General features: G+C 29.9%; 1 protein-coding gene across 4 annotated transcripts in view; it reads left to right on the top strand.

The window, feature by feature from the left end:
• The window catches only part of Sox102F (transcription factor Sox102F), a 183,261-nt gene that overhangs the window by 96,840 nt on the left and 61,007 nt on the right, over positions 1 to 25,414 (top strand). For 2 of the 4 annotated variants that reach the window (XM_089225954.1, XM_089225953.1), the window contains exons 3-4: positions 2,892 to 2,953; positions 11,757 to 11,853. In XM_089225954.1, coding sequence (XP_089082080.1) covers positions 11,768 to 11,853 — 86 coding nt within the window. In that variant the 5' untranslated portion in view covers positions 2,892 to 2,953; positions 11,757 to 11,767. Of the gene's footprint in view, positions 1 to 2,891; positions 2,954 to 11,756; positions 11,854 to 18,420; positions 18,891 to 25,414 lie in introns of those variants that run through there. The other 2 variants (XM_089225955.1, XM_089225956.1) reach the window with 2 other exon arrangements.

Genomic DNA, 25,414 nt, shown 5'->3' with positions numbered 1-25,414 from the left:
ACTATTTTTATGTTTATATTATTTTAATTTGAATGATATACATTTTTATTTTTATTTTTATTTTTTTTTATTAATAAAAAAACAAATATATTTACAATCTGTACTCAACTGATACAATAAGTTTATTTTAGAATATTATATACAAGGCATTTTTTTGTGATAGAAGGTTAATTCAGTGACACTACTTCAATACTAATTCTTTATTTTTGTTTTAATTTATTATTATTATTCTTTTTTTCTTTTGATTTGGCTAATTATATAAGTAAATTACGTGACCTGTAATTACATTTTAAGCGGTGAGGAGAATTTCTGAGAATGTTGGTAGAGGAAAGATTAGAAATTGGGGGTCAGGGTGATTGAGAGTGTGCGCGTGGAAGTTAGAATAATAAATGCTTGCGAGAGAGTTGGCGTATAGTGCAGATGTTAAGGTTGTTATGAAAAGTAAGATCACTGACATACCACGGAGCTTTAGTTATATCCTAAGATTAACTTACTGAAAAACTTGAAATATATTAAGGTTGGAGTTTTTGGCCATAAGTCATAGCCGTGTGAATAATTTGTTTATATATTAGTAATTTGTTGGAGAGTGAGATGTTGGATCTTAGAAAATGTCTAACTTTATGTAGTTTGAGGTTTAAAGATTTTCTCTTAAATTTTATGTGTGTCACTCAGGTTAGCCATTTATCGAGGTGAACACCTAAATATTTGACTGAGTTTACCTTACGAATTTGTTATACGTGTATTATAGGTAATAATATTAAACAGGTAATATAATCATACACAATTTTTTAGACATAAATGTTCAATAACCTACCGTGTTTACTATATTATAATTACACTTAAGAAGTATTTTCTACTTGACTAGGTAATAAATTTACATTTCATCTACAAATGAATTTGCACAAAAAAAAATTAATTATCGACAAGAAAATTTATTATTTCATGTATTTATATATACCAAACACGTCAAAATTCCGGATCATTTTTACAATATTTGTATATCATTGGTGCAATTTTATAAATTATATTATTGTATTATAATAAAATATATATGACTTTTATAGTGTAGACAGTGTAGTTAGTGGGTGGATTGTATTACATTGAAAATAGTTTTCTTATTACATACGTCACTCAAAATCAAATAACACGTGAATCTGAATGTTTTGAAACGACAGCGCGTATATACCTATTATAAATGTATTATACCGCAACTTTGACGAGGGAAATCCGTACAATACCATACCAATACATACAATACCAGTGTAAATGTGCTGGTGCATGTGTCGAGAAAAGGGGCGGTGGCGGAAACCCTGTGGTGGCCTGTTGCGTTTGGTAGTGTACTGCAACTACTACTGGTGAACACAGTATCGTGGTAACCCTATTTTGTTGTCTGCACCAGACTGCACCTATATATATATATATATATATATATATATGTGTAAAACATGAACTGTGAGGATACTGTTTTATACGGGGGGAGGTTAAAACAAAAGGGAGACAACAAGTGGGTCAAATCGTTTAAGCCAAAACCGCCACCACCCTTCCTAACCTAACGCTAATCTAACAACGTATATATAGACCATATAATATGTATATTATTTAAACAACCCTCGTTTTGTTTTTAAACCCATTCTTGTTATTTCTCATCTTAACGGCGTGATTTAGATGCAATTTGTCTACTTTTAGTAATATATACGTGTTTCTGCATGTTGCACAAAATAATAACAAATCAAGGAATTATCTATTTCTTTTACTTAAAAAAAAAAAAATAGTATTTACGGAGAAGACGTTGATATTACGTAAAGTGTATATAGGCACAACGATAATATTTTGTTTACTGTACACATAGTTTTAATTCTTGATATATTTCATAATAGTAACAATATAATACTGACTAGGTATAAAATAAAATCGGTCTGATTTAAGTATTAAGTCTACGATGATTTTTAAAGACGTCAATGTGTAATAGCTTTTTTTTCACAAAGATAACAGTAATATAATTATATGTTTATTCAAAATATATAAATTGTCCTTATTATTTGATTTTATTTTAACTTCCTATAGGTACTATAAAACAGCTGATATATAGTCAATGCAACTTGTAAGCAGACGAGTTAATTAAATATTTCATATAATTTGAATAATATTATTCTCCATTTACTCATCCTACTGAATATCTATTGATTAATCAAAACCGTTTTTGTATTTAAGTCGGATCCAGTTTATTGAGAATATAAATACACATTAGGTATACATTAGGTATACATAATGTTTAATATAATACGTATTCTGCATCCGTCGCCCGTTGCCACTGTATCACGATGTTGATGATGTTTTTTTTCACAACTCTATTTTACAACGATTTGCATCCACAATGTGCATTAATATTGAAACGCCGACAAACGAAACAAATCTAACATATTATACGTACACTGTACATACCTGAAAGATAACTATACGTTACTACTTATATATATTATTTAAATCTGAGACACAGCATTATGCATCTTTTTATTTATTCGTTCCAGTCGACAATATTTTAATTAAGCTTATTATTCATCGAGGAATTCTCGAACCCTGCCAATTCTCTCTGGTCATATACATAATATATTATAAGCACACATAAATGTTCCCAACTTGTTCGTAATAAAATAATTATCTGTCACCTGGTGGTGGCGTTTGTGAAATGTGACATCGAAAAAGCCATACGTTTTCAATTATTATTCCCAACGGTTGTAATAAAATATTCCGTTTCTACTTTCTATTCTATCCGCCACCGCTGTTAATGATAGAAATTATTAGTTATTATATTATCTATTTAAAAAAACATAAAAATACATAAACAAACAACGTGTAATTGATTTTAATGTTTGAATTTTGGTGTTTTGCAGATCATTACCCAAGGACGATGATGTCGTCGCTAAACAACGGAATAACGAGACAAAAGCATCATGTGAGTGTTTTCTTACAAAATATGTTTAGGTACTTTATTCTACATTTTCTAACTTATATACTAAAGTTATAAAGTATAATGATATAATAATTATCGTATTTTTTCCGAATTAAATTCGCTATATTATTGTTGTGCTCGACGCGTAAAACAATAATACAACCGGTTTATTGTGAACCAAAACGATTGCCGTCTGACGGCGAATTGTATAGACTCTACTTGGCACACAGCTGTTGCACAACTGTATGACAACATAACATTCAAGGCGTTTTCCTTTTAATTTAATTCGGCCCGCTACATGGACTAATAATAAAAACGTTTAAATATCGTAGGCATATACATATACTTTCAATTAATCAGACTCAATTTATTTTTATAATATTATTCGTGATGAACAATAATGAGTTTTCTTTTTATCGTAACACATATTATATTAATTATCGAACTACACAAAATATGTTATTTTGTACTACGAAATTCATTCTTAAAACTATTTTAACGAAATAATATGTCAAGCTACATATTTCGCGCATAATATTTTCACTTGTGACGAGTGAAAGAAACAAAACACTAAGTTATTGTTATTCAAGCACCTACATGAATAGTATTATATATTTACGTATATAATTATAATATAATATTGATGATTAAACTTTTTTTAAACCGTTCTCATTATTTTTAACCCTAATTGAAATCGAAGAAAAAACACTTGATTTTTTCTCCTACATGACTCCGTTTATTTTTGTATCCCACCCCAATTGGTATCATTTTTTTTCGGTTTCGTAGAATTTGTCACCGGCAGACAAATGAGCTCTCTGCTACTAATCCACGTATGTTATATATATATATATATATATTTGTATAACTAAGGAATAATAACGACTGTCCATATAGACTATAGAACATTATATGTACTATATAGTATATACGTATAGGTATATATATGATTTTTCCTAGCCATCGAAACAAACGATGCAGGTTCACAAAACTTTCATCGTCGTTGTTCTCATTAATGAACCACGAAACTATACTACACTAGGGCGAAATAACGTTCTCGCTAGAAGGGTAGGTAGAGGTGGGGTGGACTTCCGGCCAGTTTTTGTACGTCTTCTAAAAATAAACCGTGGTGCACCTTTTTTGTAATTTTTTTTTTATTATCATCTCTACCACTCTTGTCCATATTATAACTTGTTTTTTAATTTGTCACATTTGGTTATTATCATTATCATTTTTTTTTTCTGTATCGTCGTACATATCATTTTTTTTTTTTGTTTTTTCATACATAAAACCTAAAATATACGGTTGCTGGACCGGAGCCACAGAGCGGTGGCAAGACTGTTATTTTCCACCCACGACTTAATGACAGCGTCCGCTGGTGGTAGGAAAAAAAAACAATCGTGGTCGCGAAATAAAGAGAGGAAGTGGCTTGCCGTAGAGCCACACCGAGCACATCTATAGGAGAGAATAATAATGTAAAAAATTAGAAACGAAAAAAACGCGTATTATTTTTGGCCGCTACAAAGGAAACGAGTCATGGTGCGTATGATACTGCCACCGCCACACAATCCCTTCGCCATCTCCAGCACGGTCATCAACACTGCTTTAGACCCGCCGCCGCGCGACGAGTTCTTCTCCCATTCAATCGGAGCGCGCTCACACTGTATACACACACATACACATACACACTTCTAATACTGCACGTCTTCCGTCATCCATTCATAAAAACATATTATATGATATTAATGATATTATATAAATATTATACTATACGCGTGTAACGAATATTATACATGTATATGATGTATATAATATAATATGTATAGTACAACACGCTCGCACTCGCATCGCACCATCATCGCTGTCGCATTTCCGTTGACAAAACAACACGAAAAAAAAAAAAATAGAAAAATTTCTTCACGCGTTATTATAATAATACGTTCATCCCCTCTCTTCGGTTCTGCACAGCGTTCAGGCTGCAGTATCACCGCACTCATTTGCTATGTATCATTAATGGTCCGTGAATACAAAGCGTTCCGCGTTCGCCCTCTTATTAATTAAGAACGCGCACACAGTGTATAACATAAAGTGCTGCGGTGTATTCGTCGTGTACTCGTGTATGATAATATACGCGTACGTACCGACATTCTATTCGTTCTTCTTGTACATTCGATGGTCCAGAGGAGAGAAACAGAACAAAAAAAAAAACACCGCGACAACGGCTCTTTGTTATAGGTAGATTTTATAATATACAATATATACCCATTTACCTATATGTGCGTGCGTGTGTGTGTGTGTGCGCGCGCGCACGTGATTGCACGTACATCAAACCGTTTGATTTATTTCTCTATTTGTTTATTTATTTATACATCTATATGTATATTTTATTCGCCAAAACCGGATGTTGTTTCTGCATTAGGTATTCCGCGTGTATTTCTCACTGTAGTTGGTATAAACAAACGCGGTCGCAATAATAGAAGTTATAACATATTATATATGTATATTATTATTATTGTTATTATTATTATTATTATTATTATTACTGTATCCATTCGCAAACTATATATTATGATATATGCAGTGACAGCAAGTTTATAAAAGCTGGATTTTATTTTTTTTCAATAATTGATTGCAGTAAAAACAAATGCACATATATATAGTTCTATTTAAAATTAAGTGTTTAGATTGGGGCCAATGATAATTAAATTGGGGTATCTATATTAAAATAGATGACAGCATGAAATTTATTACTAAACTAGCAACTGCCGTGACGTACGAATATACGTAATCTTCAACTATATATTATAAAAGTGATTCCTGTTAAGACATCAAATCTACCTGGATGATATTTTGATGGGTTAAAATGAGATAAATTTCAATACTTCTGAAAATAATAGGAAAAAAAAGAAGAAAACAGGGATTTTTATGCAAAACCAGATTTGACAAAATCCATTTTGATTTTGATTATTATTCAAACCACATCACAAAATATAGAATGTATAGAGACTTGAATTATTATATTATATTATATGAATTTTGTAGACGTTAATATAAAAATATTTAGGCTTCTTTGTTATATTTATAAGCATTTTAAATGTTCGATAATTTTTTTAATTTTATTAATGTACATCTATAAGTGTGTAAGAAAAAATTCTTGAAAATATTGTATAAGATTCTTCTCAGATTTTTCTTATTGTAATTAAAAAGTACTTGAAACATTATGTAGTCAAAAAATCTTTAATGCTCTAATTTGTACAATGTTTATCGAAATCCCAAAAATTTGCGAATCATTATGTATTTTGAAATAATGCATTCAGTTTTAGATTTTAAAGATTTTAAAATTTAATACAAATTTATAAATGTTTTGACTGTAATAATTGAATAAATAGTTAAACGTGAACTATTGTACATTTTTGGAGTTAAACTTATCACGACATTTAATTTTAATATAATATGTAACGAAGCTAATATATTCATTACGCGAAATAAAGATTTCTCCTTTGATTTTTTACAACCAAAAAATGCAAATAGTAACAACATGAAACATTCAATTATTACTTTCCTACTAGTTTTTGTTTATTTATAAAGGCTGTTGAATTTTTAGTTATTTCAATATTCTATAAATATTGATAACAATTGCTATAATTTGCCAAAAATCTTGAAAATTGAACATTAAGTTCCACCGATAAAGTTAAATTCAACAAAAAAAGACTATAATTTTTTTTTAAGGTTTCGTCGTCCACGTTATATCAGATTTAAAGTAAAATAAGAAAAAAAAAATGGTTTGTAAAAAGTTTATAATTTCATTCTATATGGTGCAACTGATGCTTTTATGTGGTGGGATGAGCGATCAACTTGCTTAAATTGTAAATATTTAATTTTTAATTTTTAATTAATTAAAATAACCAATATCTTAAGTATAGTACCCTTTTATAAGTACCTAGTATAGTATATAAAGTTCTTGCTTGGTAGTACATATTTAATAATAATAATAATATTTCTTTATTACGGAAATAAATTCCGATTAAATTTTTTTTTTCCATATAATATGTATATAATATATTGTACACGTACGTTATCAGTAAATAAGTTATATATAACAATAATAATAATAATAAAAATAACTTAAAATTTAAAAAGCAAATAGGTATTACATTAAAATATTCAAATTTATATAGTAAAAAAATATTACTAATTAAATAAAAACGAGATGTTAATATTGTTTCTAGTACCTAATTTGCTATGTATTTCTTTAAACATTCGGCATAAAAGTATTTAAAGAATTACAAAAAAAATGAATATTTTTTATTGAGTTGCCTGTGGATATTAAAATGTGAACGGATTAGTGAGTATAGTATCATATTTTTAAAGCAGATTTATCTCTAAAGTTTCGACGTGTTCGTTTTAAAAAACCTAGCTTTGTCGACGCTTTATTTCTAATATAAAGTATGTGGTCCTTAAAAGATAGTTTGGAGTCAAATTTTACTCCAAAATCGTGTACTGTAGAAACTTTTAATAAATTTATATTACCCAACGAATAATTTAACTGAGTATAGTTTATAGTTAAGAATAAAAGGGTTACTATGCGGTAATTTATTAATGCAGGATCTTTGTATAGTATACTCTCATGACCAGCAGATGATTGATTATAATTATAAGTTATAACTTTTAATATTATTTGGTAGTAGGTACGCCTATAATAATAGTTGATTTCAATAGTTGTACGATTATGAATATATAAATTTAAAACAAATGTTGCATACTTGTTACTTACTATTACTATACCTTATTCTCTTAGCTCAAACAACTATAAATTATTTTTATTTTAATATTTTTTTTAAATTACATAAATTAAAAATAACCATAATTAATCCTTATTTAAAAAAAATTTCAAGTTGAATAATTGATGTAAATTGTAAAACACAGTAATATTACTTATATAGTAATATGTATAAATTGAACATGTACCAACTTAAATTTTAGAAAACATATTATAAAAACAATTCAAAGAGGATAATATTGAATATTATTTAATTAATTCCTTGTTTTTTTTTTTTTTTTTACTTAATTTCTCCTATAATCACATAGGTAGGTAGGGTCTATAACTATAAAATATCAAGCGTGTAACCGCACGACTGTTTGTATGTGTTATATCATAAACATATATTCTTTCTTGGTTAAATATCTTATATGAGTAATGACTAATACCTACAAAATTTCTTACTTGGATACATTAAATGTACCACCTACGTTTATATGTAGATATATAATAAGTACCTAATTACTAATAATTAAATATATTAAATAACACACATACAGCACATGTACATGGTACACATCATATACAATTCACTGTTAGTACATATACCTATATAACATTAATAACATTGTATTAGCATAAATACATTTTCATAATTATTATTAGATTATGCACGGCGGACAAGTTACAATTTGTTTGGGACGTTGGGAAATTGTAGATGGCGTATGAGAGATCAGAAATGGCTCGAGCGACAAAAGCTGATAAATGTGATTAATGTATATATATATATATATATTTATTATTTATACAAACATTATTATGTTGAAAACACAGCACAGGATGAATGGATAGAAAAACAACGCAATTTGTTTACTGTACCCAAGCAAAAGTTTTTAATTACGTTATACTGAAAAAGACGGTATAGCAGCAGCAGCGGGTGAAATTGGGTCCTTTTTGCTTTTATCTTTATAACCCTCTGTACACTTCACCGCTTCTCGACTTGCTTCTCGCTCTTTCTGTGTTTCTTACTCTCGTCACATTGTTTATGGTCGGTTCGTTGAACAAGGAAAAGAGGTTTTGAAAATCTGCTTAAGCCATAAAGTATCTTGTGAAATTGCGTTACGAATTAAATCGATAAAAATTATAAATAATGTGTTTCAAATTAAACCCGATGAAATTATAACATGTATATACATAATAATTAACAATGTGAACCTATATTTTATTATCTGATTTTTTCGATCCCATTTTAACTCGCAATATTCCCGGTTGTTTATATTTTAAAATGACATTTGAAACTCAATTAATATGTAACACAAAAAGGAAGTAATACTTATATTAAAACAAACCCGAGAAAATAAGTTAATCATGAATTCATTTATTTCTTATTATCTGCAAATATCACGAACGATTAATTAAGTAAAGTAAAGCGAGATAAATTATGGCAATTCGAATTAAATTAAAAATCAGGAAATATAACAAGATGTAAATCTGTGGTGTTAAATCCGGAATTTAATAATTATTTTCAACTCAAAACTTAAATATTACGTATATATACCAACTTACCGACTTATAAACATTATTTTCACACAATAACAGGGTTTGCATATTATGTAGGTATTAGTTTCAAAGTTTTAACTAATTTGGGTGTTCAATGTAACTATTTTAATATTCATGCTCATATTTAATATTTAGAACATGTTGTGTAGCTTTAGGTCCATCATATTATTCAGATTGTTTATTATTATAATATATCGTTGCTAATAATGTACATGAGTTCAACGTTATAACATAATTATGCTGTCAATGGAGAGTGGGGGTTTGAAAAGTAAATTAGTAAATAGTATGTAGTATGTACATACAAGTATTATATTATATTCGTTGACATAATATCTCTGCATGGAAATCGAATAGACGGAAAAGCAAACAAGAAGAGGGTAACACAATAATTAAAAATAAAAAGTTACAAAAAAACAAAATAAATATAAACACAGGGACAGCCGTACATGAAATTCACTTTGTGCTCATTCGCTGTTTTGGATTAATTATTACATTTTTAATGAGTCTTCCCTCAAACTATAAGTGCTCATCCGCGCAACAACGCAATGGTACACAATTAAATATAAATTACAAATTATTTGCATTTGCTTTATACATATTATATTATATTGTTATATTATTCAGTATATTATATTATCATAATATATGCGATATACATTTTAAAAAGAAAACATCGTGCACATAATATATTTTGTACAATGTAGGTACATCATACAATATTTTACAACTTTCCATGTAATTCGGAATCACTGTGGGTTATAAATTTATAATAATATTATTAAAATATATAACAACGATGATAATATAGTAATATACTCGTATAATGAATATCCTCCAATCAAAAACGACGTATTTCCATGACGTACTCCTTCAAAGTCTTAGTAATAATAATAATAATAATAAATTATAACAATAATAGAAAATAAAAACTCCAAGTCTCCGCAAAGGGGTGGTGGACACACATACACGTGAGTGCACACGTGACCTGGTGCTACTTCCGCGGTTACTGCGATTGCTACTCCAACGGCGAGGTCCACGTGCCGTTCTTTTATTTTTTTTTCACCACCGCTCTGGCCACTTAAAAAAACACAGTCAATAACATGCGGTATTGTACCGTCGATGATTGTCGGCTGAAAAAAGGACGAGGAGTAGTGCGGAGTATACATACATACGCATATTTATTGGAATAGGAAGGGGGCAATTAAATAATGAAATGCGAATAAAACAACTGCTAGTGGTGTGGGAACAAAAAAAAATCACCTATCCAAATGATTTCCAGTGAGAGCTTAATAAATAAAATGCTGTAGCACGATATTTCAACGCTACTAATTGGAGACCGAAGATCGCGTGCTGTGGTGTATTAAAATTAGTAATTTCGTTCTCGTTATTAGGCGCAAAGGACAAGGCGCGTATATAGAATCGAGGAAAAATAGATTATTATTATAATGTGGAAACGGGGAAACGCACACGTATATTATTATTATAATAGCGTTGTCGTTATTGTTTTCGACCCGTCTTATACCACACCGTCGAAAGACGAGCGCGACACTAATTGCCGTAATGAACTTCTGTTTAAAAGTCTTATAATGTTACAGTATTCGACGCCCACGCGCTCATTCGCCGCCGTTCAAGAATTCCTGTTCGTTATTATTTTCATTCATTCGTTTCCGAAAAATCACAATCGGTTTCTTATTCCCGCATTTCACACATTAAATTCATCGACTTGGTCGACCGTGTTCAAATCTGGCAACATTTCCGAAAATCCAATGCATGCCTACCATCGAATGTCTTCTACAAAATTATATTATGTGCATTCCTCTGCGGATTGGATTATTATATACGTCTTCTAGAATTATCCTCTTGAAATCTGTACCTTATCTCGTAAAAATTAGACATTATAAAAATACGCGTGAAATCATTGTTATAAACTTTTAAGTTGTTATAACTTTCTGTAGGCTAATAACCTAAGCTGTTGAAGCCTTTTCATTAATAAAAAAAAAAAAAAAAAAACTTTTAAGTGTGTATTTAATTTAATTTAAAATGTGTTTGAGCCGTATACATTAGTGTGTTTGATATTCTATTTTATTCACATAATAATAATGCGGAAATATTATTAATATTTTCTGATGTTGCACACTCCGACTCGTCGTTGTCTTTATAAAACCTTGGATTTGCTGTTTTTTCAACTATTCGATTCTGTTTTATCGGCCAAACGTACATTTTGTTATTATTTTAATGAATTTACGTGAACCTGCTTTGACGAAAAAATAGTCGTCTGTGCACTACAAGACGTAAACAGTGTTTAGTTTTTTTGCAACAAATAATATATTTGCATGGAATATTGTTTTTAAATATCATTGTATGGCATTGTGAAGGACACTGCTAATTAAAATGTTCATCATAAAAATTAGTTTTTATACAAACCTATGTCATCTGTTTTTATGTTCTTAGTTTTTTTTTTTTTTTTTTTTTTTTTTTTTTTTAATTTAGGTTTAACAGAAATGTTTTCAAATACCAATGATCATAAGCAAATTTTGACACAAGATTATCTTATTAACTATTTGCGTTCAAGACTTTTACTTTCAAGGTAATTATTTTCAAGTAATTTGCGCGTTCCAATAATGATTTAACTCATTGTGTTAATTCGTTAATTGACCATTGATGTATACAAATAGCTTATTTTAAAGCAATGAACATATTTGCATGTATATTATACAAAAGTATAATGTAATAATTTCCAGTTAAATCTAATAATTTCTTATCAATAATCGGTCATAATAAAAATAATACGATGGTGTATTTTAAAAAAGAACAAAAAATATATATTAACAGTATTGTATTATAGTTACAACCATATCATTGTAAGATATATATATACTATACATAGTAGTGCATTAATTATATTCTTAAACAGCAAATTTAAAAATATTTATAAAATCACAGTATTTGGAAAAATCTTAAATTAAGTATATTATTTTTCAAATTAAAGTTACCTTTAAAAATAATTAATTAATTATTATTTTTAAAATGTATTTAGGTACTATATTTTTGAATATAACAAAATGATTGTACATCTATTGTAGATTACAGGCGCCCCTCCTGTCAAAAAATAAAACTAATTTTATCAACAAACAGAATACTAGACATATATTATAATAAAAATTGTGTCGTTTTCTTTAAAATATAAATACTTTAAAGATATAACTTTATAAAGGCTAAAAAATGTACTAATCAAAAATAGAAAATAATCTCTTTAGAATAAAAAATTTTTCTCTCATTTTAAAAAGGTGGACATATAAACCATATATAGTCATATAAATAGTACCTATATAGTACACGTATACTACATATTTATTTATATGCATGTAATATCTGTGGTTATGTGTGTCTTTCAGTACCTAAGTAGTGGAAGAAAGACACACAAAGGGGTTTATGGCACGTATGTATTCCAGGGAAAATCGACAATATTTCCGGTTCCCCGCTACCTGTCCAGTTATAGGGAGGGGGAAAAAGGAAAGGTTATCGGGTATTATGTACCGTTGCCGTGCGGTTTATCGCGCGTTCGCGCTTCGTTCGCTCGTTCGTGTATTGTATGTGTATAATGTATATAATATATATATATATATATATATATAGTACTTAAACGACGACGCCCAGGGCGTTTTGTGTGTAGCCCACCCCTCTCCTTGCCATTACCCTTTCCCCTTAGCATCTCCCTAACACCATTCGGTATATTCCGTTTGCTCGCGAGCAAGGAGAGGATAAGAAAGGAAGGATACGGGTGGGCGTGTTTTGTATTGCGCGGGTCCACGATTGTAACCCACCAACTTCACCACCCCACGCGTCCCTCTACTTACTTCAACTTTGGCCGGCTCTTCGACTGCATACTCGGGTTTACAAAGGGGGGCACGTGATTTCAAAAGACCCCCTCTCGTCTGCTTTTAGAATACGATCGATAAAGCAAGACGTCGTTGTCGTCGTTGTCGTCCTTTTATTTTCGACACCGTTTCATTCTCTCTTGTCCTTCATTCGTGGCGGCCAGGACGATCGGTTAGTTTGGGTATTGCTTTTTGGATTTGTTTTGGATTTTCCACCGCTGTTGTAACTCTTCGTATCTTATTCCTTATATTCTCCTTTTGTACTACATATTATATACTGCACACTCTCTCACGCAAGCACACATACATACACATCTATATATTTATACTTGGGCAAGTAGGAAAGAGCTTTGGTGAAGTAGGGGTAAATATATAGAGTGTATATATACTGTAAATATGGGTGGGTGGTGATAGGGATATATAAGGAGAGGAACAGGTCGAACGGTTGTCTGTTTTAGAGAGGGCTGGTAGAAGAGGCTATCAATAACGCCCCGTCCCGAGGGTACGGCCAGCAAAGCGATCGTTATTTCCCCAAAGGCCACATCTTATATACGTTCATATATATATATATATATGTAGACCAAAACCCTTTCTTGACCTACCAACCCAGGTCGATACATGCGACCAGGCGCTCAATGTTCGTATACACCAGTACACCAACGTATACCTAAATTATACTTCATATTTTAGTGTTTGTATAAAAATAACTATCACCGTTGACAATGTGTATATAAATACCTATAGGCATTGCAGATACCTATATGAATTGTAACTTTTATATTAGACTGCAGCAGTTATACAATATTATATTATAATTCAATTCGTGCTTATAATAATAATAATAATAATAATATTGTTATTATAAATTATAAATTATAATTATATACGGAAACGACAAATTCAGTTTTTCACCCGTTAACTTTTTTCTTCTTATCGCTTTTGATATTTCGGGATGTGGATATTTTAAGTTTCGCATATATAGTCTGTAAAGCACGCAAAACAAACAAACGTCACGGGCCAACCAATTCAATATGGCAGCTGTACAAAGTAATAACAAGGACCGCCGTTTATATATTGTGAAAGCGACTCATTTAATCATATTTCATAAATAATAATAATAATAATAATAATAACCACATAGCGGTGGAGAGTTATTAGGAAGAACACTGTGCGGGGTAGAGAAAAAATTATAATAATAAATTTGAACCGCAGTGGACTAGTTTTCTGCCAAACTGTTTCCGTCGCTGGTTTCGCCGCCAAAACCTGGGAAAAATGTATTTATTTTTCCTCAGTTCAATTCATTTAACTTGTTTATTTTTAATTGGTGCTCGAATCTTTCAACTGCTTTTACTGTCTTCTTATATTACAATAGTTATATCCATTCATAACAGATAAATAGAACCAATAAATTACTATTAAAATCGTTTACAGTCCGTTCTATAGCTTAAAATTCATTGTAACAACAAAAATCAAAACTTTGAATTGAACCACGTGATATTTGCTTGTATTGGGTGACTAAATTTGGAAAAGCATCTAGGAAGGTCTAAACCTTGGTAAAATTTAAAGATCACAAAAAATATTAGTCAACATATTATCACGCACTTTATATTTAATACTAAATACATATAGTAACAATAATTAAAATAAAACGGATAAGACACGAGTAAAATAAATATTATTCTAAAATTTTTTTTTATGCACAAACATCTTCATCAAGACTTTTTTATATTAGTCATTATCACTAATTAATGCTAATCCATTTTTATATTATAGTATTTTGACAAACTTACAGTTTAGCTTAAATATTTTTTGCTCTATAGTTCAATTTAAAAATATTAGTTCAAATTTGCTATCACGACAATTTACAGGGTGATGAAAAAGTGAGGTACATCATTTATAACCCTGCAAGGAAAGGAAAACAAATATTTTATTACATTAGAACAATAAATTATTGCGGAATATAGTTTTAAATTGTGTATAGTTATGTAGGTAAATATTTTTTTTAATTGTAGGGAATTTAACTAATGAATTAATCCAAAATAGAAATATGATAACATAAAAACTGTTACTGGAGCTATAGTTGTCAGCCCAACGTCTACATCCTGTAACGAGAATAACTTTTTATCCATGTCAATTATGAATTAATACAAAAAACATTCTAAGTGGAAAGTTTAAAAATATATTGTAAAATGTTACAACTCAAATTATTGCCTCAGGTAAATATTAGTTTCAATCAGTTAATAATATAAACTAAACAACAAAATTTCACCAAAGGGAAAGATGGTTAATGCCCAAATTTTAATAATATTCTTATTGCATAGATTTTTACTATTTTCATCGTTCTCAATATTAAGATTATATAAAACATATTAATTATACTGTGAATATTTTTGAAACCATGTTCAAGCATGTTTTATGAAAAATTATCACGGTAGATGGTGTATAATGTATATAAGTTTATATTGAAAATGATAAAAGTAAAAAAAAAAACAAACGCACCACTTATCATTATGAAACTATATACATATAGTTACACCTGAAAGCATATATATTTATATATACAGAAAGTTCGGTAACTATGTTTTTATTTTCCTAACTGAACCTTTTTGCTCGATTGGACACAAGACTTTGACTTATGAGTTTATATAGTCACCTTACTCTGATCTTTTTATAGTATCGAAATAATATATATGTATATATAATGGTATAGTATTATGTGTACAGAATAATACGTCGATAAATTTGCTAGCTAAATGTATTACCTATATATATGATTAAATATTTTACCTCACACATTTTTCTTATCTGTGGTTGCTATTTTTTCTGGAATATTTTTTATTGTGATAGCAATTATGTAATGTATTCTGTAATGAACATCTTGTCTTTTGTTTATGAACTCAATGACGCTAATCTTAAACAGAGATATTTTGAGGAACAAACACATTTTTTCTAACCAATTACATGACGATGATGTCAATAAATTTTTTTTTTTATATAAATACAACTGACTACATATTTAGTGATTAATCATCATGTTAATGTAGTGGAATATACGTATAAAATAACTTAAGGTATATAGATACAGTTTAATATTCAATAATGAACTATATAAGTTATAACGTAACGGAATCGATTATATATCATCTTTTAGTATGATATATGTATGTTAATTTCTGCAATAATTATAATAATGACTTACATATATATATATATATATATATATGTATACATATATTCCATTATATTTTGAACATTAGTTAGAAAAATAAGAATTATCCGAGGGTTTTGGTAATATTACTTAATTGAAAATTAACGAAGTGATAATAATAATATATGAATATAATTCTAAAAAGTTATGAAACGATTTTATTTGCTCACGTGCTGTAATAAAATTTAGTATAGTTATCTAAATATCATTAACGGATACAGATGACAGTGTTGGTTAAATGAACGACAGGCAACGAGGATTTGATTAAGCACACATGTACATATATATTATGTGTGTTTGGTAGAAAGTACTTTAATGAGAATTATATATAGTATAGGTACAAAAACATTCGATGATTGCAGGTCGTTGAACAACAACAAAAACAACAGTAACAGCAATATGTTGTTTGTAAATAGGTGCGCGTTAAATGCAAATTGTAAACGTCTGAGACGATTGCCTCTATATATACCTCTAATACACGTATACTTTATAGTGACATGAGTAGATATTTATACGATAAGAATTTAGTTTGTATATGATAGAAAGTATACATGCGTAGGAATAGGAGTGGTCACACACACGCACAATTTAAAACGCACAAGTATAAGCTTAGTATTTAACAACAAAACATAATAATATCAAAATTTGTTTAAAAAAAAGTTCCAGTATAATAATAAAGATAAGTGCTTCTCGAAAATTAATAATGAACAAACGAAAAGAAATCGGATTATATTATTTGTATAATAACCTCGTTGTTGATACCTAAAACAATTAATAATAATAATAATAATAAAAAAATTGGATAATAACAATATTGTAACTATATTATTCAAGACAGACTGTTGTCAGATTGAACACTACTCTAGCTATTTTATAAAAAAAAAAGTGTTAAAACAATAAACCTACCCACTTGTACTTATAGGGTTTTATATATACCTTAATCCTTAATAACTTTAGGTATAAAATATCTTATTGTGTTCAATCTTAATATTATATTTTTCACATGGTGAATACTTAATATAATTTATTATTTAAAATTCCAAAGTCTGAGCAAAGAATGTAATGTATTTTATAATATAGGATTTGTACTTTTGTGACATACTCCAATATTCTAATAATCCAATTTAATTGATAAATGTTTTGTAATTTTTGTGTTGAAATATATATTTATTAAATGACGTGGATTTGTGTTTATAATGTCCAGAAATTATTCAATTCAGGAACACCACGAGTATTTACGTTCAAAAATATACGTCAAGGAATCTGTGGTACCTATATCTTAATCTATCAAAAATAAACCGTACTATAAAAATTTTCGTTTCGAGATCTTGGTTTGGGGGGGGGGGGGGGGTGGAGAGAAGTTGCCAAGGCAGCCGACCCTCATGATTATATGCTTAAAAAAAAAAATCTTCATTAAATCCATTCTTAGACATTACGGACTATTTTGTCCTATTTTGCAAAATAATATGCACAGTGGATGTGATGGCACAATCCGATGGTAAAATTATTATGTTATTGCAGTATTAGGAGCAATAATAGTCGTACGGCAGTGGCAGCAATAATAATAGTAATAGTTGTAGTAGTGGTAGTATTAGTAGAAGTAATAATAGTAGTAGTAGGAGGCCGGGCCGGACCGTCGTTGATGCCGCCGCCGCGACGTCGTCGTCGGCGGCCCGTAACAATGGCCGGGGCGCATGCCTGCAGACCGTCTCGGCGGCGGTTCTTTGTTTTCCAACCTTTTGATTCGCCCAAGACAAAAGGTGTGGGCCACCCCACCACACCGCGCCAGACACATCGCGCGTTCTGCGCGGTGGGGGCGTGCGGCGTACGTACGGAAAATCGCCACCACCGGCAACGGAGGCGCCCGAAACGTCCGTCACACACACACACACACACACACACACACACGAGCACGCGCGCGCGCCCTGCACCCCATGGTCGACGGCGACAACAGCACCCGCAGCCGACCGAACGTCCACCCGCCCGCCGCCAACCGCCCTCCGACGGACGCGACGACGACGACGACGACGACGCCGCCGCCGCCACGGGAAGGCGAACTGTTCAGTCAGTCAGTCAGTCGGTGTACGTCGCGCGCTTACGGTGTGCTCAAACGTATTACGCGCGCCAGTACGTCCCGCGCAATTGCTCGCTTGCCGGCTCGTCCGAAATCTTACACACCTCTCTCTCACTCCCCCGTAATTCCCACTATCGTAATTCGACGGTCAAACCGCGTTTAAACGTTCTCTCTCACTTCCTCCCTCGATCTCTTTATCTATCCGTCGCGCGTCCGTAGACTGCGAGTCACCCACGCACCGGCGACACTTTTCTTTTCCCACCCAAACCCGCCGGTTTCCGACGAACAATTTTTTTTCCGATTTTTACTCCGTTCCGCACGATTTTCATCGTCACGCGTTATGATGATTGCCCGCTGTCGATGAACTATTCTCATTTTTTTTCGACAATTATTCACATTTCATTTCCATCTTCCAATGGCTCTGCCGGCCGGTGTTATCTGTTCCGTTCACAATAGTTATTCCGGTAAGTGGTCAGCTTATTACAATATGCTACGTATACCTGGTAAAATAATTTTAGCAATATATTATATGGCCACCCATAGATCGTGGTTATCTGCATGGTGTGTTTTAATTGAAATTTTGCAGAATCTCATCAAAATTAATAAAATTAGTGATCGAAATAACAATCGACAATCGTGAGACATCGTGACATTACGATTCGTTATCAGAAATAAATGATTTTAAATCTTCGGTCTTTAATGTGTAAAATTATTATTCTGGATTATAGGAATTATATTTATTTTATCATGTGCCTGATAAGTACTTTCTTTTTATTTGTTTATTATCTGTTAAATTTCTCTATCATTAAGTATGAGTTGTACTTTGAATATATTTTTTCATTAGATATACAGTACTAAATAATTTTGTAAGTCATATATTTGAATTTTGTCGTAGACCAATATTCAAATAATTAAATCGAACTTAACGTAATGAATTCGTGAAATAACAATAAAAATTCGTTATTATACCTAACTATAGTATAGTTATGGAATAAATTCGTAGAAACATATGCTTCTTTAAATAACTATCAGAATTTTAATTGAAAAACTAATTACACTTATACTAAAATTTCTTAGAAAAAAATCAATACAATAGAAAAGAAACAATAATTAGGTTGTTTGTAGGTATACCTATTACTATTTTTTGCACTTTTGTTTTATATCACTATATGGTACTTTTTGGAATACTTGAAAACAAATTCAACCATTTATTCAATTTATTTTATTCAGGTTCACGTGGCCATAACCCAAAATAATAATCGTTGACTTAGGTTGTTTCTTATTAAGAAAAAAAAATTGAAATTTTTATCACAACAATTTTGGTATTTTAATCCGTTAATTTTTATCGTTTCCGTTAACACACTTTAATAGCCTAATCAGTTGTGTCAATGATATTATTTGTATTTTAACAATATGATATATATATATAATATAATTATAAAAACATAAACAAGTAACAACGACATATGACCATAATATATTATATAATTATATTGTTATATATTTTATTCATATGTATTATGTATTATTATATTATGCGTTTTAACCAGCCATTCATTAACTCTGGTCGCTTTGATGTTGTGAAGGTATATAAATATATTAATTTTTTTATTAGAAATATTAATAATTATCATAATATTCTGTTCATTCATCATTGCACACCGCTGTGGCAATGGACCCTTACGTTGTCTGAATGACGTTTACAAAGGTGTTGCGATTTTTACACTACATCGGCTCTTTGATGTTTTCCTGTCGTAAGTGACTTGGCGTTGCGGTCACCAAGGATCGGGAGGCGTGTTTAAATTCACCCGCACGTGCCTTATGAAAAAAAAAATATATTTAAAAATGCTAATAAAATAAATAACTCGTGGTGCTAGTGTAGCGGTGGGAATCATAAGAAAAAAATATCGTATTGTTTGACAAAAAACTATGAATTAAACATAGTTTTTTTTTGTTTTATGATGAAGTTTTATGAACTGAGTTTATTATAGTCTGAAACTGACCGAAACCGTTTAGCAGGTCCGCACATGAAAAGATTGACGACGTTAACGAATTTCCGGTGTTCTCATCTTTTGGTAAATGTGCCGACAACTAATAAAAAAAAAAAAAAAATAGGGAAATATACAAATTCGCGTGCCCAGTTTCAAACGATTTTTTCGACGCGTCGTTTAATCTCATTAACATGATATGTCCATATCACCGGTATCTAACCGGAGAAAAAATATCTAAACTGTGTGTACCTATAATATTAAATAAATAAAAATACAAGTGCCATTTACAAGACAATGTTTTACAAAAGTTAAGAATACACTGTCCTTCTGAGACTGTTCAATGGTTTTTTTTAATGGATTTTTGTTTATTATTGCATGGGTATTCTATTAATTTTCTTAATAGCGTATAGTAAGGTTGTAGCAAATCTTTTATTTAAGTTCATTCATCAGCTCGCTGCAATTTGTTACTTGTATACGCCATGTCATCATTTAAATATAACGATGTTCAGTGATACTCAAGCTAATTACTGTTATGGTAGATCCGCAGACATCCTAATTCTTTTTTCTATATTTATATTAGTTATTTTAATTTTTAATCGATTGCTGTTTTGAAATATAATATCGTAACTTTAAATTTTTATTATAATTATACACATCTCAATTTATACTTGAATAATTATTAAAAAAATTCTTACGTTAAAAAATTTGTTTTGGGTTTGTTTTTTTTTTGTTAGATTGTATTACCCATAAAAAAAGACTTAGTTTAAGTTAAGGTGTCAACGATTTCCAAAAAATTTTACCTAGGTATCAATTTATTATAATATTTGAAATTATTTATTTATTTTCTATCGCTGAGTTTCGACTTATTAGATCCAGTTCGAAATTATTTTAATCGAATACTGGAAACTATATAAAATAAGGCATTTCCTTTGCATTTATTTCGAAATGTACTTGCAACTTTTTCATAACGAACGTAAATGACATTTAGGTTTATGAATATATATCTTCATCTATTGTGAATTGTATATCTATTTTTAAACCAATATTACATTCATATATTGGGTAGATTTTTGATCACAATTTAAACAGTTTTTGTAGTATTTTTACTATGTTGTACAATTATTTGATCAAACGCATTTTACTTACATATATAAGTAGGTATAATAAACATAAATAATATTCTACTTTGCCTATTGATATTGTTATATAGTATCATAAATGTTAATATTTGGAACATTAATTAGGTAGGTACCTATAAATCATTATTCAATACAAAAAAATGGTGTGTTATAATAATTAGAATGATTCAATCACTTTATAGTATTTATGCATTTATCACTACGTTTATTATTTAACTATGAAGTTAGTAGTTAATTTGAAATAGAACTTTTCTAGGGTTATGTTCTTTTCATACATTTTTTCTCTACGAGATATATTTTTAATTTTTAAATATTACAATCCATTTCTCTTTTTATAAAAATTATATTCGAACGCACAATGAAGTAACTATATTTAGATACTACTATTTTTAATTGTCTTTAATACAACACAGTTGCGCGTCCTCTGTTGTTATGTTGCATTTACTGAATGATTTTTGGTGAAAAAAAACAAAATCCGTATTTTTAGCGAATAAATCCGTACTCGTTTTTCTTCGTCACTAGCACATGCATATACATTGCCTTGACAATGTCACATTATTACATTAACCGTAATAATGTGGCAGAGTAACAGAATTTTTTTGTAACTAACAATTAAAAGAAAAAAATATCATAAAATATTTTCCAAGATATATGATTTAATTATACTGCGGGGGTAGAGAGATTGTCTTTTTAAAACAAAACAACAAAAAATTAAATTTTTGCTACGGATGTTAACCAAAATAAAAAAACCATCAGGATTTTACATAATGGTGCAAGAGTAACGTTTAATAATAAAATATATAGGTAATAATACATGATATGGGACCTATTTCCTGTGCATAATATTATACCGTCTATTGTGATATTTCTTGAATCGAAAACAAAATTGTTATATATATGAAAACTATATTGCAGGCCAACTGATATAATTGTGTACGGTTGGTTAAATGCAGTAACAAAGCTGGTAAGTAGTACCAAAAGTCATCAATAGTATGCAAATAATAATAATAATAATAATAATAATAATAATAATAATAATAATCATAAATTATATTTTAATTTGTAAAAACCATTGCAAATATAAGGTTAGCTGCTGTTTTTTTAAAATATAGTAACATCATAATATGGTATAATATCGTGATAAAAATAAACTCGAAATAAATTCTAGGCTAAAATATAAAAAAACTAATCTTTCACATTTTAGAATATTGTTGGTAAATAGTGTTGAAAGTTTTTTATATAATGGTATCATCATTCATCATACGACTTGTACATTAATACATTATAATATAGGTACATTTTTTTTTCAAATTTTACAGTACACATAGAAACGTATATTCTATACATGTGTTAGTAAGCTGTTTCCATCCCTTATTATTTAGGATTTAAACATTTAAATAAACGCTTAGTTTTTTAGATACCTAATTATTGACGAAACATATTTAAAAATAGCTAAATTGGCAGGTACTTATAATTTAACTAACGTACTAAAAAAATCATTATATTTTTTCAAAAGATCCAAATGTTTGCGTTAAGGTGTAACTAAAAATCATCTAAAATAAATGATCTCGTGTTGTAATGAGTAAAGAAGTGCATGTTCTCATATCAGATAAGAGTATTTATTTGAATTGTTAATATCTAAATGAAACTGACGCGGGAAATTCACTGGAAAAATGAATGATTATCAATGTATACAATATTTTTAAAATGTGAATAGATTCTGGGCGCTACACATTGCAATGCAATGCCGTTTAAAATATTCACCACCCGAACATTTCTTAGGATTGTTTTCGATTTCTGATCGTTTAAACTTTAAAGATGCGTATATTGACATTTTAATTGTATATTGCTATTAATGAGCTAACCTGAATTAAAAAACATCTGACGTTAGATATACCAAAAACCATACCTCACCATCGCCTTGTGTTGAACGAAAACAATGCGTATTCATTGTCAAAAATATTATTATAATAGTGTGTATAATATTATTATCATTATATTTTAATATATTAAATACCGGTGCGCCTATGCGCAATATTTTTTTAACGGAGGTTCGGTTTTTGACTCGACAAACGTCATTAATACATTATATTATAGTGCGCGTATGTGTATGTGTTCGGGTGTTCTTTCTTTATTTAATTCTATTTTTTTAAATAAATGGAGCGCATTGTAAAAGGATTGGTGTACTGTACATGTACAATAATTTAATATAATACACATATTTATAGTATAATATTAATAATAATAATAATAAGGCGACCGTTGTTGTTATTTGATGGGGTCACATGCATTCCACACGGCACATATAACACACACAGGAGCGTAATATAATATAATATACAGTCGACGATAATTAATAATCGTCAGTAATTATACGTACATGCAGTGTATATTATATGTATAACGTATAGGTATATACACGCGGGCGTGCGCGCGCGTCTATAGACTTGTGCAGGCGCATCAAAAATGACGACGCCACCGCGGAAGGATATTATTATTATCCGTCGTGTACATCTATCAGTCTTATGTACAGAATACAGCTGATAAAAAATGTATTATGTACAAGAGAAGACGACGTAACCTATAATGAAGTAATAGAGATAGAGCGTGTGTTTGTGTGTTTGTGTGCGTGCGTCGGTTAAATCTCATTTATCTCGGGGTGAGCGCACCGCTAATCCCAAAGTCGTGTTAACAATAAAAACAACAACGATACAATTTCCGTACGTTTCCGGCACCAGCTGAGGGTTTCTATATTTAATGAGCCCTGAGGGGTGCGCAGGGTCTTTTCTGTTGTTGTTTTTTTTTTTTTTTAACGACGACATATAAAATATATAATTGCCTATATATGCGTGCTGTGGTAGTTGAGAAACTCGTATCTTTATAGTATATTCGCCGTCGTGTAGAGGGATGGTTTTTTTTTTTTTTGAAAACACCAAAAATATTGGCTGCTGGGCCTATATATGCGGTCATCATTTGTTGTTGTCACACATCTTGAAGATATTAAACCTTGGAAGTCGGAATTATTATAATATGCGTTTTTACGACGGTTTCACTATTTCTGTATATTATTATTATATATACTGTATAGATAAGGACATAAGAACTGCAGCCGCACGCGGTTGTTCTATATTCTACTCGGGATACTAAAATTTCGATAATCTCGTGAGACTCATTTCCATAAAAGAAAAACAATATACACACGAGCTCATGCATGACATTGTATCTAAAAGATTGTGTTTATAAATAATAAACAACACACCGCTCATCTTATGCATATATATAACTGGAGATACACAGAAAATGTTTATATATATATATATTATATTCATATATTTTATCATAATATTATTACAATTTTTTTATTTTATCTTATTATACAATGATTTAAGTATAAAAAACAAAACAGTCATTTTTGATACAAACATTTGCGTATTACCGTCGAAAAACCCCTTAAGAAAATATTAATTATCTGATTAATGTTACCGATAACGCGTCGCCGAATACTATCGAGGTTATGTGTAATTCGGTGCACTATTATATTTACAAATACATGTGCGGCTACATATCAATAATAAAAATTTATTATTATTATTATAATGCTGTAGGAAAACTATTTCAAATTAATTTAATTAGCAAACGTCGTGCCGCTGCTGTCAGGCTGCCAGAAAAAAAAAACCAGCACAAGCTCATATAACGAGATAAGCGCAATTCACCTTATCACGAACATAATAATATTTAACGTGAAAAAATAATGACTTACATATAAGTATAGGTATACTAATATTATAGCTGATGCCTACGAATAAACCGTTGCAGCAATGTTCATAATTTTGTCTATATTGAATCATAACTCATAAG

This window comes from Diuraphis noxia, unplaced genomic scaffold (genome assembly GCF_037042655.1).
Source record: "Diuraphis noxia isolate RWA-SAM2 unplaced genomic scaffold, SU_Dnox_SAM2 contig0004, whole genome shotgun sequence".
NCBI classification, from domain to species: Eukaryota; Metazoa; Arthropoda; class Insecta; order Hemiptera; family Aphididae; genus Diuraphis; species Diuraphis noxia.
Note: the sequence above shows the minus strand (reverse complement) of the source record. Positions and strands in the feature narration are given on the sequence as shown.